The 15,878-nt window shown below is 49.7% G+C and overlaps 1 protein-coding gene across 5 annotated transcripts in view; it reads right to left on the bottom strand.

Moving 5' to 3' along the window:
- TJAP1 (tight junction associated protein 1) overlaps window positions 1–15,878 on the bottom strand; it is a 46,375-nt gene that overhangs the window by 5,167 nt on the left and 25,330 nt on the right. For 3 of the 5 annotated variants that reach the window (XM_075748933.1, XM_075748935.1, XM_075748934.1), the window contains 7 exons: window positions 12,006–12,100; window positions 8,320–8,478; window positions 5,225–5,253; window positions 3,934–4,095; window positions 3,220–3,286; window positions 1,380–1,487; window positions 575–658 (listed from right to left, as the gene is read on the bottom strand). In XM_075748933.1, the coding sequence (XP_075605048.1) occupies window positions 575–658; window positions 1,380–1,487; window positions 3,220–3,286; window positions 3,934–4,095; window positions 5,225–5,253; window positions 8,320–8,478; window positions 12,006–12,086 (690 nt within the window). In that variant the 5' untranslated portion in view covers window positions 12,087–12,100. Of the gene's footprint in view, window positions 1–574; window positions 659–1,379; window positions 1,488–3,219; window positions 3,287–3,933; window positions 4,096–5,224; window positions 5,254–8,319; window positions 8,479–10,347; window positions 10,402–12,005; window positions 12,101–15,878 lie in introns of all 5 variants that reach the window. The other 2 variants (XM_075748936.1, XM_075748937.1) reach the window with 2 other exon arrangements.

Raw genomic sequence — 15,878 nt, 5'->3', positions numbered from 1 at the left:
GAAGTGATGCTACTAATATGAAAGGCCTAAACTCTGTCTTTGCCCAAGCTGAGGGCAGGATGAGCTGAACAGACCCCGCAGGGGGGAGTTTGAGTTGGTACCAACTTATCCCATTCAGGAGGCCTAAAAAACACCCTGAGTGCTGCCTCCCACATTTCTCCTCAGAGCAAGTAGTGAAGCAGGGCTAGACTACTGCTGCTTGACTCCTTATCAGGTAGTGTGGCCCTTCCATGTGGCCAGATGAGGAAGGGAAGAGGACAGAGCAGGGTAAGAGAGAGGTCTGTCCTCCTGCCAGCTCCCATCAGGCACCCAGCAGGCTATCAAATTCAAGGTTATTGTGCTTTTTATAACGGCTCATGGCTGAGCTGTGAAATGGAGCTGGCGTGAAAGAGGAGCTGGCAGAGGCTCTGTGCTGCCTTCTCAGGGGGAGTGGGAACAGGAGCCCCCCCTCACACCTCTATCTGAGGCTGAAGGATGAGAGGCCAACAGCCCTGCAGAGAAAGCTGAAGAAAGCAAGAAGCAGGCAGAGACCATGAGCCCTTCTTCCCCACCTCAGAGCAGGACTGCTACTCACATCAGCAAACTTATGGTTCCTGAAGTGGGACTTGTTACACTTGAGCAGCTGTACTGCAAGGTTACAGTCCTGTCGATAGCGTTCCTGCAAGAAAGGGCACAGGTGTGCAACAGTGTCAGACTGACCTGATCTCTTACGCGAGGTGCCACCTGACCAGATGCTGCTTGTACAGAAGCAGGAGGCGGCATCTGATGAATTGGTCATGAGGGTACCTGCCATTCCCTCCTCTCCACACCTCTGTGTATTTTCTTACAACTCAGTCAACGTGTCCCTTTCAATTCCAGCCCTTGCTCCAGGCATATACTCTGTCAGTGTCACACCCCTCTCCCTCTGGGGATTTTAATAATTTCCAGAAGTCCCACTGGATTTCCTATCCCATCCCAGCACTCTCAGCCATGCCTGAAGACACTGCCTGATGTCAGGCATCTTGCACACAGACAGACTAGAGGGAGTTGAGACCAGTTAGTAAAAACAAGCACTGGATCCAGGAACGTCTGTATTAATGATGCAGAAAAGACATCAGCTCCCTCCCAGCTCTAGAGTAAATGACCCCTCTGTTGGCACAGCCTGGACTCAGGTCAAAGCCTAAGCTCAAAAGAGCAAATACATCAAACTTGAATATCAGTTCTTCCTTGCTCAACCCCTCATACCCTTTTCTGTTTGTCTGTCCCTACTCTTGTGTGCAGCTTCCACACTTTCTTACACACTGAAGTCTTTCAAGTGTTCCTTTATACTAATGACTTTTAACAAGAGGAAAAGCCCACATCTCACACACTTCTACAGCCATTTGCAGACTGACACTTACATTGAGTTCCTCCAGCTTATTGATGGTGGTTTTGGCATCAAGCAATTTATTAGTGAGCTCTACAATCTCCCAGTCCAGCGTCTTGCGGTCCATCTCTGCCTTTTTAATCTGGGATGCAAGAACACCAGGTGTAAATCTCCCCAGCACAGAAGAACCTGGCTTCACCACCCACCTTAGCCCAAGCATAGCACAATGACATGTTCAGCATACAAAAACTTCCAGACAGACAGACAGACAAGGGGGACAGCCTGACTCTTCACCAAGAAAGAGACTCCAAAGGCCAAATGGAGCCAGCCACTCTGCTAGTTACAGAGACAACATGTTGAATTTAAACATCCTTAATGCAGTATCTCTTCTTGCAGCACAACCATGTTTCCTCTTTGCTCTGGTTCACACAGTGCCTGGTGGAACACCAGTGGTTTTGAGCAGTCAATCCTTTGCTGCCACCAGCAGCAAAGACCTCTGAGCTTGTGACACCTAGCCTTCTTCTCTGGGGCAACAGAATGAGAATATTGCCCATAAAGATCCATCAGTCAATGCTGAATGGACAAAAGGTTTGTTTGGCAGGGAGAGGGCACCATCTTGAAAGAGCTCAAGCCTTAGTCTAGTAAGAAAAAAAGACCTGTGCAGCTTCATCTAGAGTTCAGTTAATGCCTTCCCTAAAGCAGGCACTCTTGCCTCTTTACATTCCCTAACAGTTCAGGTACAGGGCTGATGGAGACCCAGACGTAACAGCAGAGAGGGGCAACAGCTCAGAACAGCCAAGCCATCCTCCTCTCAAGAAGTTCCTCCAACACTTCCCCAGGCTGCTCTGAGGCTGTGACCACCAGTGCCCAGCTGGGCATCAGGGGTACAGCACAGTGACACACAAGGGGGTAGGGGAAGGCAATGCATCCAACATATGCAGTCTCTTCAGGCACCAGCACAATGAATAGTAACCTAAGAAATTCAAGTGCTAGAACCAAGAAAATCTCATCCTGGGCTACAGGGAGGCAATCAGCATCTCAGCTGTTCGACTTGCCTGCTCACAGCCCAGAAGGGGAAGGAAAGGGAGCAAACGAGGCTCACAGCCATCCCCATCTCGTGCAGTGCCACAGCTTATGGGCACCACTTCCCAGCACACCATGCTCCAGCTGGCTCAGAGTCAAACACTCTTAAGATGGAGCACTGCAAGCTAGGACCTGTTGCATCTGCGGGCAGCTGCTGGATACCAGGTGAGCCCTTGGCTGGACGAGGGCTGGGGCCCCTCCATCTGGGATGGTGCATGTGGGACTGACAATGAAACCAACAGGCTGAGACATGTAAAGAGGAAAAAGAAAAAACACACAAACGAAAAGACGCAACTGCAAAAATCCAGCTTTGGCTGAGAGAGGCCTGAGAGGTGAGTGCACCCAGCGTGTGCCAGCAGCAGCGTGGGGAGGAGAAAGAGAGAGGGGGGGGAGGGAGAGAAAAGAAACAGCCATGAGTGTTATGAATGCACACAACAGACATACACGCACATTGGCTCTGCTCTGACTGCCCCCGTCCTCCCAGGATGACCACCCCAAGACTGGCTGACACATCCCTGGCATTTTGAGAGGGACTGAAGCAACATGACGGAATACCATGCAATTATGTTGTGGGGAACCAAAGCTCACATGCATGACCAAGTAGGGGCTCAGTAAATCAAGAAACCAGTTCATGACACCAGCTGGAATGGGGAGTAGATGGTCATGGCCAGAATCTCACCCCTCACCCACTGCCACATCTGCTGGGTAAAGCCAGGGCCCCTTCCCCCATCTGTTCCTAACATACAGGTCTCTTCCACCTTCTCTCTGTAGTGTCTTAATAGGGTACTTACCAGGGCATGCAGCTTCTCCTCCAGGTCTTGGTTGGTTCTCTGGGAAGCAGTGTAGCTGTTCTGCAACCTAGAGAAACAAGATATACATGGGAATGGATCTCAGGCACCTACTCAACTCCCGTTCATAGCTGCCAAGCAAACCACCAACTCCGCACCTCCAGAAAGACTGGTATTCACAGTAGTAAGACAACCAGGCATATTAACTATGCCTCAGCTCTGCCACATAATGGCCTTCAGACCCCAAGTTACCGGAGGCAAGATGCGTTTGGCTGGGTAAAAGGATCTTGCAGGGGAGGGTGTAAATGACTTCAGAGGACTCCTCTGAGCTATGTCATGTATAAGCCTGTGACCAGTGACTGGCATTGATTTTTAGCTATTTTTCACGTAAAGTGGTGATGTATTTTCTTGCAGCCATCAGTGGCTCCTTTTGCACCTGTGGGGTAACCATCCAAGCTGCATCCAGCCTTACATCCAACAGATGAAGAATTCCCTGTTGTTGTCAGCCCCGTGCACTGGCAGCATTCCTACGCTGTATCCTGGAGGAAGTAATGGCTGCAGAGCCTTTAACTCCCCTACGGTCTGGGGGTGCACCTTTCTGAGGATGCAACATGCCTTTGATTTACACGACAGGGCACAGCCTGCTCATACCAGCTGAAGGAATCCTTGGTGGGAGGGAGCTCTCTAGCGCTATCCCTCTTGTTTTCTTTTTCATACCTACGGAATTTGTCCTTGAATTTCTCCAGCTCCTCACGGTTCTGGCCCAGCTCCATCTCCAGGTAGTCCTGACCTGACTCCAGCTCCCTCTCCATCGCCTCCATTTTGTTAGTCACATACGTCAGCCGTCGGCGCAGCTCCTCATTCTCATGCTGCAGTAGCCTGGGGCACACAGCAACAAGGTACCACTGAGTGCACAAGGGGTACTCCACACCAGCACCTCCATCCCACTGCCCTGCTCTAGGGCCCAAGACCCCACACAGGGGCCCCAGGAAGTCAGGAACTGAACTGGCAGGAGACTCCAGCACATACAGCAAGAGGTGCATCTCTGTCAGGAGAGGGAGACTCAAACTCTCTTGCAGAAGGGGCAAAGAAGCACATGCCAGATGGCCAGCCATGGCTCCCAGCTCCCTCTCAGGTTACAGTGCTTGGATAAAGCCTACTAGCCAGATGAGCTGCACATCTCTAGTGTCCCTCACTGCTGAATGAAACCCTCTCAATAATTTATCCCAGTCCAGGTTAGAAGAGGTGAAGGCAAAAAGAGTAAAATCATCTTCTCCTTCCCTGAAACTGTTCAAAAGCCCTCACATCTTTAATACATAGTGGAAAGAGGACTCTATACAGCCTTAATCTCAGAAGCAGAGGTGGTGGGGTATGTTTACAGATGTGACCACAGCTGCCAGTCAACCCCATTCTAACACAAGCTGCTCCATTCCTCCCCAGCCAGGACATGCCTGGTGGTCAGAAGGATTTCCTGTTTTTCATTCCTTTGTGCTCAGTTGCTTGGATAAACCCAGAAGCACGGCTTCTCTCTGGCAGCACAAGCTTTTCCTCACTATGGCTTGGAGCTCAGTGCTAGCAGCTGTGTGCCCCACATCAGCACCAACAAAGGGCTCAGCTCTCACCCTCAGTCAGCAGGAGGCCTCTGCATACTGCCTCCGAGGGCTTAAACCAAAATAGTGGCAACAAGAAGGGTTAAAAAAGGCACCCCTCCCTCCACCTGTATTAAAGCCTTCATCTCTTACTTTCTTTCACACCCACCAACTCCTCTGCCTGCACCTGCACTGGGGATCTATGTCCCCTCACCCTCCAGGGGGACAGACTTGCAAGGCAGATGTTGACAAGGCACAGACTAAAGCTCTGCCCAACATGGCCCCAAGAAGGTTGAAGACCTGAAGGGAGCCCGCAGGGCCAGTCAGCTTCAGTGTGCAGGTGGCACAGGCAGGATATGAGGAATCAGCACCCACACAGTTGCAGTATGACAGGTATAAAGGGGGAGGACGACACTTACTTCATCCTTTCTGCATCCGTCAAGGGTTCCTGCTCAGGGAAGAAAACAGCTGTTAGATTCTTTCAGAGGAGGAGTTGGTCTTTCACATTATCCTAAAGGGCAGAGTCTTAGTTGCTAGACCCTACCTGGGATTCTTCCTCACCTGCTCGGACAGGCCATGCTAGGCAAGCTTACAGCTGCTGGGATCTGTACACACTGCTCAGCTTTCTGATACCAAGGCAGACCGTGTGTTCTGGTTCAGGGTAGAAAAGCTAGACTAGAAACCATCACACGAATTAGGTTAACTTTATCCTCCCACTGTGCAATCTCAGCATCTCATGTAGCATCATCACCTTAGCTGGTGTTTCAGCTTCCACCACATCCACAGTTAGTGGGTAGCAGGAATCTCACAGGCCAGCATATGCTGAGGATTAAATTGTCACCACAGCAATCGCAACACCCTTGAGGATCCACAAAAAGAATAAGAGAAAATCATCTGGGAGCTGAAAAATATGCCTACCATTTATGCCATCAGATTGTGCTGTGAAAAGGGTTTCTTTCTGCAGACCTGAAACCTGTCACTATAACTATTCTGGGATAGCAGAAGAAACAGCAAAGGTCCAAAAAGCCTGTGAAAGAACTAACATTCTGGGCAAGATCCCCAGAGATAGCTGGAGCAGGGACCTGCAGAACAAGGAGACACAGCGCAAAAACTAGAGCATACATCTCAGCTATTCTCACTTTCTTTTGCACTCTCTGTGTTAACCCGTGAGATGGCTGCTGCCTGCCAGCACAGCTGGGAGAGATTTAATTAACAATAGAAGTAACCCTGTTTTCTGTGAAAGCCCAAGACTGTGACCATTCTCACAAAGTCCAGGCTGCCCATGGACTATTTTTGGTGCTTGGAATGCCAACAGCACTGCACAAACCCAAAGTGATGCCACACTTTAGATTGTCCATTAACTGTCACAGCCAGCTCCGGGCTGAGAAGCCATGCCACAGACAGTTGTGGATGAGGTCACTGAGCTGCTAGCAATATTACAGAAGGCAAACCAGTCCAGTCCTGGCCCTAAGACATCATGGGGCTGCTACCTTCATCAATTCAAACTTTAAAAGAACGTTCTTACCACCTGCATACATCCTCCTCTCCCTAATGGCAAAGCATCAACCCATTCTTTTCTTACATCCTGACCTCACATGGCAATCAGTTAATTCATGTAGAATTATCTAGCAACTGCCTCCCCCACCCCCACAAATACACACAGAGCAGATACTAGTGACTGGGCAAAGGGGATAACGTGAATCCTATTAAAACAGGGCAATGCCCCCAAAGCAGGCTGGAGAAAAGAGGAGAAGGCTTACAAAGACCTGAAACAGCCATCATACAAAGCTCCAGTACCCCAAGACAGCCAGGCGCAGGGCACACACAAAGCACCAGGAGCATCCCAACATCCTGACAAGCATGCTGCCTGCCTCCTGCCCCACAGCCTGGAGGGCCTCCAACCTGCAAACACCTGGGAAGTCTACAGTGGGGAGAACAGCACCAGCTCCTGTCTTCTTCAGTACTGGGGCCAAACAGAAGCTGGTTCCTCCCAGGAGATATACCCAACCTGGAGCACAGCCATGAGTGGCACCCACAAGAAAGAAGCTTCTGGTGATTAAGCACCCACAACATGAGGTCTGGCAGCCTGTTCTCACTCTCCCCACTGGCACTAGAGATAGATGAGATCTAGGTGGGGTTTTGGCCTTTGCGAGACCCCTGTCTGTGAGCCCGTGGCCCTGGCACCTACCTTGTTCAGTGCCAGGCTGAAGGAAGGGGAGGATCTAGATGGGGTAGGCCCCTCCTCCCGACTCCAGCGTGTTGGAGTGGAGAAGGATCCTTTCTCCAGGTAGTTCGGCTCCACTGCACGCTTCTGCCCAAGTTTAGCACACAGATGGTGTGGCTGTAAAGGCTGTGAACGGGGACTGCTTTCATCCCTTCTGCCCTCTGCACTGCTTTTCCATGAAGACAGCGAGTGCTGCTGCCCAGAGGATGTCCCTGCCAGCCCCGGGTCTGCCAGCTGCTGCGGCTGATACTGACATAGATCTACTACCCTTGTCTCCAAGGAAAGGAGTTTTTCCTTACTGTTCTTCCTCCCAAGGACAGGTTTCTTTCTTAGTCTGGAAGCTCTCTCAGCCTCCTCAGCACACTTCCTCCGGCACAAAGTCATTCCAAGCCCCTCACATTTCTTTTCTGCTTTTCTTCTGCTTGGGCAGGGGAATCTTTCACTTGCACGCTTGGTTTTGACCCCTTGCAGGAGACCTTCCCCTTGGCCCTCTGGCACAGAGCTTCTGGGGAAAAGGGGAGAGTTCTGGTCTTGTTCTGCTTCCCTCGTCTCTCCCAGTGAGCGCAAGTGGATGGGACTCAGCACTCGCTGGGTAATCTCATCCAGGAATTTGGAGAACTGTAGCTTTTCCTCTCTGATCTTCTCCCTGCGCTTGACAGAGTCAGCGGCACTGCTGCTGCTGTGCTCCAGTGACCGCTTCTCCCTATGGCTGAGGCAGACCTGAGGATCGCTGCACTTGCGTGAGCCATGGCCACGGGAAAGCGTCTCTACTGAGCGGGACTTGCGTAAGCTCTCAGGGCACGGGCCTGTCATGTTGGTCTGCTTCAGGATCCCTTTGAGAGGCAGGTGTGTAGAGGAGACCTGAAACTTCCTCGGTGTCAAGACTTCAGGAGGCTCTTTAAACATAAGTGAGCGTTCCAGGCTTCTGCTCTTGAAAGAGCAAGTGGGATGGTGTCTTTCATCTCCAGACACCACAACTGTCTCCATGCTACGGCTCACAAATTTGCTGAGGTGCCCACGACTGCTGTTTGGGCACCGCTTCCCACTTCGCTGCCCCATCGTCCCACTACGTGGAAGTGCTGGCGAGACAGTCTGGCTCTTGATGTTCAACTCTGCTCTGCACCCTGTCACTTCCTTTTCACTGCTGGACTCCAGGGACCACGATGAAGAGAAGTTCAGGTTGCAAACCTCAAACCCCTCTGCCTGCTTGAGCTGGCCTGCCTCAGTGTAACTAAACCCCGTTTGCTGGTGCAATGGTGTTAAGCCCTTTGCCACCCGGCAAGCCGTTACCTGACTCTGCTCAGCCAAGATCACTCCATCCTGGTCATCACGAATGATGGGTACCTCATGGCGGATCTCGCGATGCTGCGGGGGCGCCTTGCGGTAAGGCTTCTTTGATGGAGCTGTGCTCGACATCCTCCCACCTGCGTGGCTCCAAAAGCGGGTTACCTACCAACAGCAGAAAGTGCACAGAAGAGAGAGTCACAGGTGCTCCATCGAACCCTAGAAGTAACCCAGCAGGAATTCAGCTCCCCTGGAGTCTCAGAGCAGGTGCCCATGCAGAGTGCTAACAGAGCAGGGAAAGGATGTGGCCACAAGCCTTGAGCAGCAGCTGCAGGAGAGGGAGCAAAGTAAGAGGTAGCTGTGTCCTTCTCCCAGCCTGTGAGAGCAGAGGGCTGGCACATCCTCTCCCCCCTCTACACACGCTCACTCACGTAGTTTGTGTGTGTCCGGATTATATATAGCAAACGAGAACAGACCTCACAGCAGCGTATTGATTAGGCTCTTTAGGAAAGGCCTTTTCCAATATGGAAACAGCAAGCCTTACAGGCAGCAGTGACAGCTGGAGCAGGAGTTATTGATCATATGCTGTCACTGTCAGCAGGAACTATGTGGGAGGAGACTCCAGCCATTAAAGAGCCCAAACCCAGATGTTTTTGGCTTACACTGGAACCCCAATGGAGCCTCATGGGAGGCTTGTCAGAAGGAGGTACAACTGCTTACTCTGTCAGAAAAGACAAAGACCACTCCCAAGTCACAGATGGCATCAAATTAGGGAGCGATGCCATTGATGTTGGTACCTAAGGCCAGATTTTGCAACATGCAGGAGTACCACTAGCGGAAAGACCAGATTAGTCCCTTTACCCCAGGCGTGCTGGGCAGGATTCTTCCTGCTGCAGGAGCAGTAGCAGTACATGAGCAAAAAATGGGGTAGAAGGAAAGCAGCTATCTCCTTTTCCACCACTTTGGGACTGCAGAGCAGGGCAGGAAGACTCCCCCCCAAGCAGCCAGGAATTCAACCACCTTAATGTACACAAGACAAGTAGTCTTGGAGATGCCGAGCAGTCCCTGCAGAGCCCAATACCAGACCTTTCCTGATGACAACACATACATTGTTCATAGTCCCCCTATTTTTGGGGTAAGCATCCACTTCTCATTCCCCTTTCCCTTGCTGGATCCTCACACTGATCAAGCCTAGCATCTCTGCAATCCTCAGCACCTGATGTGCAGCACTTCAAAGTGCAGGACCTGCCTCAACTCAGATCACCCTCTCTCCTCTTCTACAGGCAGGACCATTCACATACCTTTGAGGCAATCAAGGGACATGACTGGGCCAGTGACCTAGCAGTCTTCGCTTGCTTTGTGTTTTGGCCAGTGGAGTTTTACATGCTAATGTCTCAATGGAGCCCCAACAATTCTTTCCAATTCTTATCCATTCTTGCCTAGCTGTGTCTTCTTGACACTAAGACTGAGTCCCCTGGGAGGACTGGGAAGCGTGAGGTGTCTGCACCAAGCACAGAGTGGCTCCAAGCCACAACATGCTTTATACTTCACAGGAACATTTGCAAGCTGTCCTCCACTCTGCTAAAAACACAAGCTCACAAAAGTTTCTCACGCCTTTCCACAGACACGAACAACTTCCTAGGACTAACCTGTAAATCTTCACCACTAGAATGCTGGAAACTCCCCCTTGCTACAGTCATTCCCTCAAGGTCCCTTCTCCTAAAAAGACTCAAGTAGGTGAATAGATCTCTAATATTTTAGAAAAAAATCACATCCAGCATACCAAATGCACATTCCACTGCATCCCCAAGCAAAACAGGTGGGCCTGACGTGCTGGGAAGACATTTCTCTTCTTCAAAGAGGAATGCTGAAATGCCGACCAAAAGCAGGTTTGTCAACACCCCACCATCAAACAGGTGATCTAGAGGACTCTTCTGACAATTCCTGTCAGGCTAAGGACAGGAGATGTGCATGCAGATATCCCAAGATGAAATCACGATAATTTTCCAGGCCCACAAGGACCTGAGCACTTACCAGCTTGGACTCAAATTTGAAGCCTCACAAAGCAGGGACACTCACTCAGATGCCCTGAAGAAGAGAAACAAATAGCTTATCATCCAGCAAAACAGCCAGTTTGAAATCTAACCCCATAAATATGTAAGGAATAGAGAATGTTTATAACCAAGGACAACTGGATGGTCATCTCACTTCCAAGTACCTGCCCCAACCCACATCAGATGATCATATCATTTACTTCTGAAAGTAAATGAAATCAGCTTAGGATAGCTAGGCCACATAGCCCAGCAAGAGCTGGAAAGGCATCTGGCAATGACATGTCCAAGGCACTCAGGCAACTGTGACCACACAAACTCAAAATTCATGAAGTAATAGCTTTAAGAGAACCTTGGTTCCAGGAAGGGCTGAACAAACCTCCTGTGAAATGGGACCCTCCCAGCTAATCTTCCCCACTACTACAGAGAGATGCTAATTGTGAAGCCTTCGGTACAGAAGCTTGGTAATGCTAACAATTACCTCAGTCGTCCTTTTAAGTCAGTGCTTCTCACTTACAAAAGAGCTGGAAATTATCAGATTCTTTTTTGAGCCAAAATATTACATCCTTGTGCCTACAGCTGTGATAACCCCCATCTCCACGAGAGAGGAAGGCAAGAGAGGAAGACAAGCTATTCTCTGACTTCCAGCAAGCAGCATGCCATGCTTTACCTTGCTGCTAATAAGCTTCTGTAAAATAGTGTCCAGCCAACCAGGGATACAACACAAGTTCAGAAACAACCTTCGTCTCTGTTCAAAGCCCAAGGTACCCATCACTACAAGAAGAGAATTGGGTTGATCTGGGAGTCAGCTGTAAGAGCATAGCTCTGTGGCCATCACTCTGACACTGGCATGAGAGAGACTGCAGTACAGCCTTCCCTTCCCTGACACACTGCTGCTGCTGTGCTGCTTTTTCCCTGTCAATGGCACCAAGCCCTGGGAGGCGGGACAGGAGTGCAAGGTGTGGAGCAGTTGTACGCACATGGGGAAAGCCAGATTGAAGGTGAATGGAACAGGCAGGCAACCAGGACTACGCAAACTCAGGCTTTGCCAAAACAAACTGAAGAGGTGCCCTAGCATTGGCCCTGCCCCAACAAGCTGTCTGGCCCCTTTCCTTACTAAAATGCTATAGTCGGGTCTCAACTAGCACAGGAAAAAACAGCTTCACAACAGCGTAACTGCTCTGCAGGGCAAAGCTGTAAAGTACGGGGGGAGAAAGAGAGATGGAGAACATGTGTCTCCAGGAAGGATCAGACCGGCATAGTTTGAATCTGCTTTTCTGCCAACTCGCAGAAGGAGCTGGTTCAGCATGAAGGCAAAACCACCAGCCACATGGGCTGGCAGACAAGCAGAGGCTTCCAGGAACAGCTGCACCCATGGGTCCACGCATGTTTCCATTGCAGAGGTGCTCAGAACAAACATGCCAAAGGCCTCCCTGTCTCTCAGCACATAGTTCCTCAGGCTCAAACAGGACTGTCCCGCTTCCTACCCCAGAGCCAACAACTATGCTACCTGCGATCTCATCCCCACTTACCTGGAAAAGATACCAGGATTTGAAACCTACCCTCATGATCTGAGAATTTCCAGAGACACTTAAATACTCACAGTGGCTCCAGGCAACTTTCCCTCAAACAAGGACTTACAGATCCAAAGTGACGACGTGTCCAAACATTTCTGGACGCTTCTCTCCGAATCAGCTTTCCCCTGTCAGCATCCAGCAGCATCTGGCCAACAGCTCCTGAAACATGAGAAAGGAAACTTGGTGTCAGTCACCTATCAGCACAACACATGGAAACAGCCAAGCACACGCAGAGCAGCCCACCGCCAGGTGCCAGGGCAGGAGTCGACAGCAAACTGCTGTACCATCAGGCTACTATCTAATGCCAAGACCCTGAAATAAGCTCCTTGTCTTCACTGTGTCCCAGAAAAGGAAGATCTTTTAACTATGTCTCCACCGAGCAGAACGCCTGTGCAGACCAGCAACCGACCTCTGAAAGGCAGCTGTTTTTTCTAGATGGTTCCAGGGGTCACTGCTTCCCCACCTGCATTCCTGTCCAACAACAGGAATCCAGTCTCTGTCGTTCTGCTCCAACCACCCTGCCACACCAACCTAATTTTGTTCTGCAGACTTCCCTACACTGAACACCACAGTTAACCCCCCCTTGCCTACAATACCTGGGCATCCTATGCTACTAGAGAGAAACAATCTCAAGGTGGCTCAATTCACCACACCTTTGTTCAGAGAGGAGCAGATACTCTCTGCAGAATAGACAGACCTTGTGCTCCAAAGCAGACAGATATAGATAATATGCAGAAATAGAAAAAGGCACTAGTTCTGCTCACCACACTATTCAAAAACCTCTCTCTGAAGGAGCTTAGCTTGCTGTCAAGTCCACATTCTGACTACCCTGGAGAAGCTTAGCTTTAGCCTGGAGCTACAGCAGGAGGCAGCTCTTCAGCTATTCTAATTAGCACTGTAATACAAGAGGAAACTTAACCTCCTGGTCCCTTTTATCTGCATTTTCCATCTCTTGTCAGTAACGTTCCTTAACATTTACAGTCCTCTTCCTAGCAGGCTATCGTCTGCAGTAGTTTCAGTTCTACTGTCTTCTAAGCTCGCTGACAGTTACAGCTTCACTGGAATGGCTCATTGAGGGCTACAAGGCTTGGGCTCACACTGATCAGCATCAGCAATAGTCACCTCTTTCAGGCAAACAGACAGGAACACACAAAGGGCCAGAAGACTGCAGTGGAATCTTAACAATTTGCTTTGTTAATGCAAAAAGCTGAGGATTCCTCCACATCCCACAAAGACCAAACACACGACCTCTTTCGTCTTCACAGTGAGGGAGTGCAGTGACAGTGACTTAGTGCAGCTGCACAGGCAGTATACAAGCTTGACTCTAGCTGTTTTTACCAGAGAGCATCCCTCGTTGTAAAATCCACCCTCTCCACTTGCAGAGCAGCTACGCTCTCTGTGTGATCTGAGAAAGGCAAAACATTTACCACACACCAGGAACAGATGTGCTCTAGCACATAATTGCTCAGACTATTCTGTGCAGGGCCCACAGAACTAACAGCCACTCAGCATGCATGCAAAACCACAACACCACCTGTTCTATTAGCATCACTTTGTCTCCAGTAAGAAGAAAGAGGTCCATAACATAAAAAAAAAGGTCCAAAAAAGGAATCCTTTGGACAAAAGGGGAAAGCGTTGAAGGAAAAAAAAGTGACATCTGTAGACACTCGCTGTCTTCCTGATACTTTGCAAGTCCCTTGAGGCCTGAGGTAGCTTTGGTTCTAGGATGCACACTGTATCTGCCTGCCTGCTGCAAGCTTGCTGTGGCTGAACATTCCCTGCAAAGGGGCAGAGGACTTGCAGGGTTTTCCTCATCATGATCTCTTGTCTTGCCTTCTCTGACCCTGTCAGACAGCCAGCTTACCAGTGGTCAGACTCATCAGTCTCCCTTCCTCAACAGAAATATGGTGATTATGTTGCAGAGGAAGTTTCTGAGAAAAATTTCAGGCATTGTGTCATCTTTCCAGCTTTTTCCTTTTAAAAGCAGCATTTCTTTAAGCTTGCACTTTATTCCAAAAGATAAAATTGTATGACCCAGAAAATACATTCCATAACACAATTACAGCCACATTTGTTTCTAATGCAACACTGCAGAAACTTTCATTGGTTATCACTGACTCAGAGTACCAAAAAAAACCCCTCCAAACACAATACTCATGTAAAAAAATTGCTGCTACTCTTCTGTGCCACATATCTGATGTGGCACCCCAGCTAATCGAAAGTTTTCACTCTGGGCCAAACTATACTCCGAATACATATCCAATACAGGACATTGGCACATCCTGCTTTAGGAGGCAACAACATCTCTTCAGGGATGCAACAAGGAAGACTAAGGCCTACTTGGAATTAAATCTGGCAAGGGATGTCAAGGACAACAAGAAGGGCTTCTTCAAGTACATCAGTAGCAAAAGGAAGACTAGGGAAAATGTGGACCAGCTACTGAATGATGTGGGTGCCCTGGTGACTGAGGATACAGAGAAGGAGGAGTTACTGAATGCCGCCTTTGCTTCAGTCTTTACCGGTAAGGCCAGCCCTCAGGAATCCCAGACCCTGGAGGTAAGAGAGAAAGACTGGAGAAAAGAAGACTTTCCCTTGTTTGAAGAGGATCAGGCTGGAAATCATTTAGGCAAACTCGACATCCACAAATCCATGGGCCCTTATGGGATACACCCACGAGTGCTGAGGGAGCTGACAGATGTTATTGCTAAGCCACTCTCCATCATCTTTGAAAGGTCATGGAGAACAGGAAAGGTGCCAGAGGACTGGAAGAAAGACAATGTCACTCCAGTCTTCAAAAAGGGCAAGAAGGAGGGCACAGGAAACTACAGGCCAGTCAGCCTCACCTCCATTGCTGGAAAGGTGATGGAGCAGCCCATTTTGAATATCATCTCTAAGCATGTGGAGGAAAAGAAGGTTATCGGAAGTGGTCAACATGAATTCACCAAGGGGAAATCATGCCTGACCAATCTGTTAGCCTTCTATGATGACATGACCGGTTGGGTAGATGAGGGGAGAGCAGTGGATGTTGTCTACCTTGACTTCATCACGGCTTTTGCCACTGTATTCCACAACATCCTCACAGGTAAAGCTTAGGAAGTGTGCGTTAGACGAGTGGACAGTGAAGCGGATTGAGAACTGGTTGAACATGGCAGAGCTCAGATGGTTGTGATAAGCAATGCAGAGTCTAGCTGGAGGCCTGTAGCTGGCAGTGTTCCTCAGGGATAAGTATTGGGTCCGGTCTTGTTCAACATCAATGTTCATCAATGACCTGGACAAGGGGACAGAGTGTACCCTCAGTAAGTTTGCTGATGATACAAAACTAGGAGGAATGCCTGATACACTAGGAGGCTGTGCTGCCATTCAGCAAGACCTGGACAGGCTAGAGAGCTGGAGGGAGAGGAGCCTAATGAAGTTCAACAAGGGTAAGTGTAGGGTCCTGCACCTAGGGAGGAATAACCCCAAGCACCAGCACAGGTTTGGGAAACAGCTCTGCGGAGAAGGACCTGGGAGTCTTGGTGGACAACAAGTTATCCATGAGCCAGCAATGTGCCCAAGAAGGCCAATGGTATTCTGGGGTGCATTAAGAAGAGAGTGGCCAGCAGGTCAAGGGAGGTTATCCTCCCCCTCTACTCTGCCCTGATGAGGCCACATCTGGAATATTGTGTCCAGTTCTGGGCTCCCCAGTTCAAGAAAGATGGGGAACTACTGGAGAGAGTCCAGTGGAGGGCTACAAAGATGATTAGGGAACTGGAGCACCTCTCTTATGAGGAAAGGCTGAGAGAGCTGGGACTGTTTAGCCTGGAGAAGAGAAGACTGAGAGGGGATCTTATCAGTGTTTATAAATATCTAAAGGGTGGGTGTCTAGAGGATGGCACCACTCTTTACAGTGGTACCCAGCAACAGGACAAGGGACAATGGGCACAAACTGGAACACAGG

This window comes from Balearica regulorum, chromosome 3, assembly GCF_011004875.1.
Source record: "Balearica regulorum gibbericeps isolate bBalReg1 chromosome 3, bBalReg1.pri, whole genome shotgun sequence".
In the NCBI taxonomy this organism is placed as follows: Eukaryota; Metazoa; Chordata; class Aves; order Gruiformes; family Gruidae; genus Balearica; species Balearica regulorum.
Note: the sequence above shows the minus strand (reverse complement) of the source record. Positions and strands in the feature narration are given on the sequence as shown.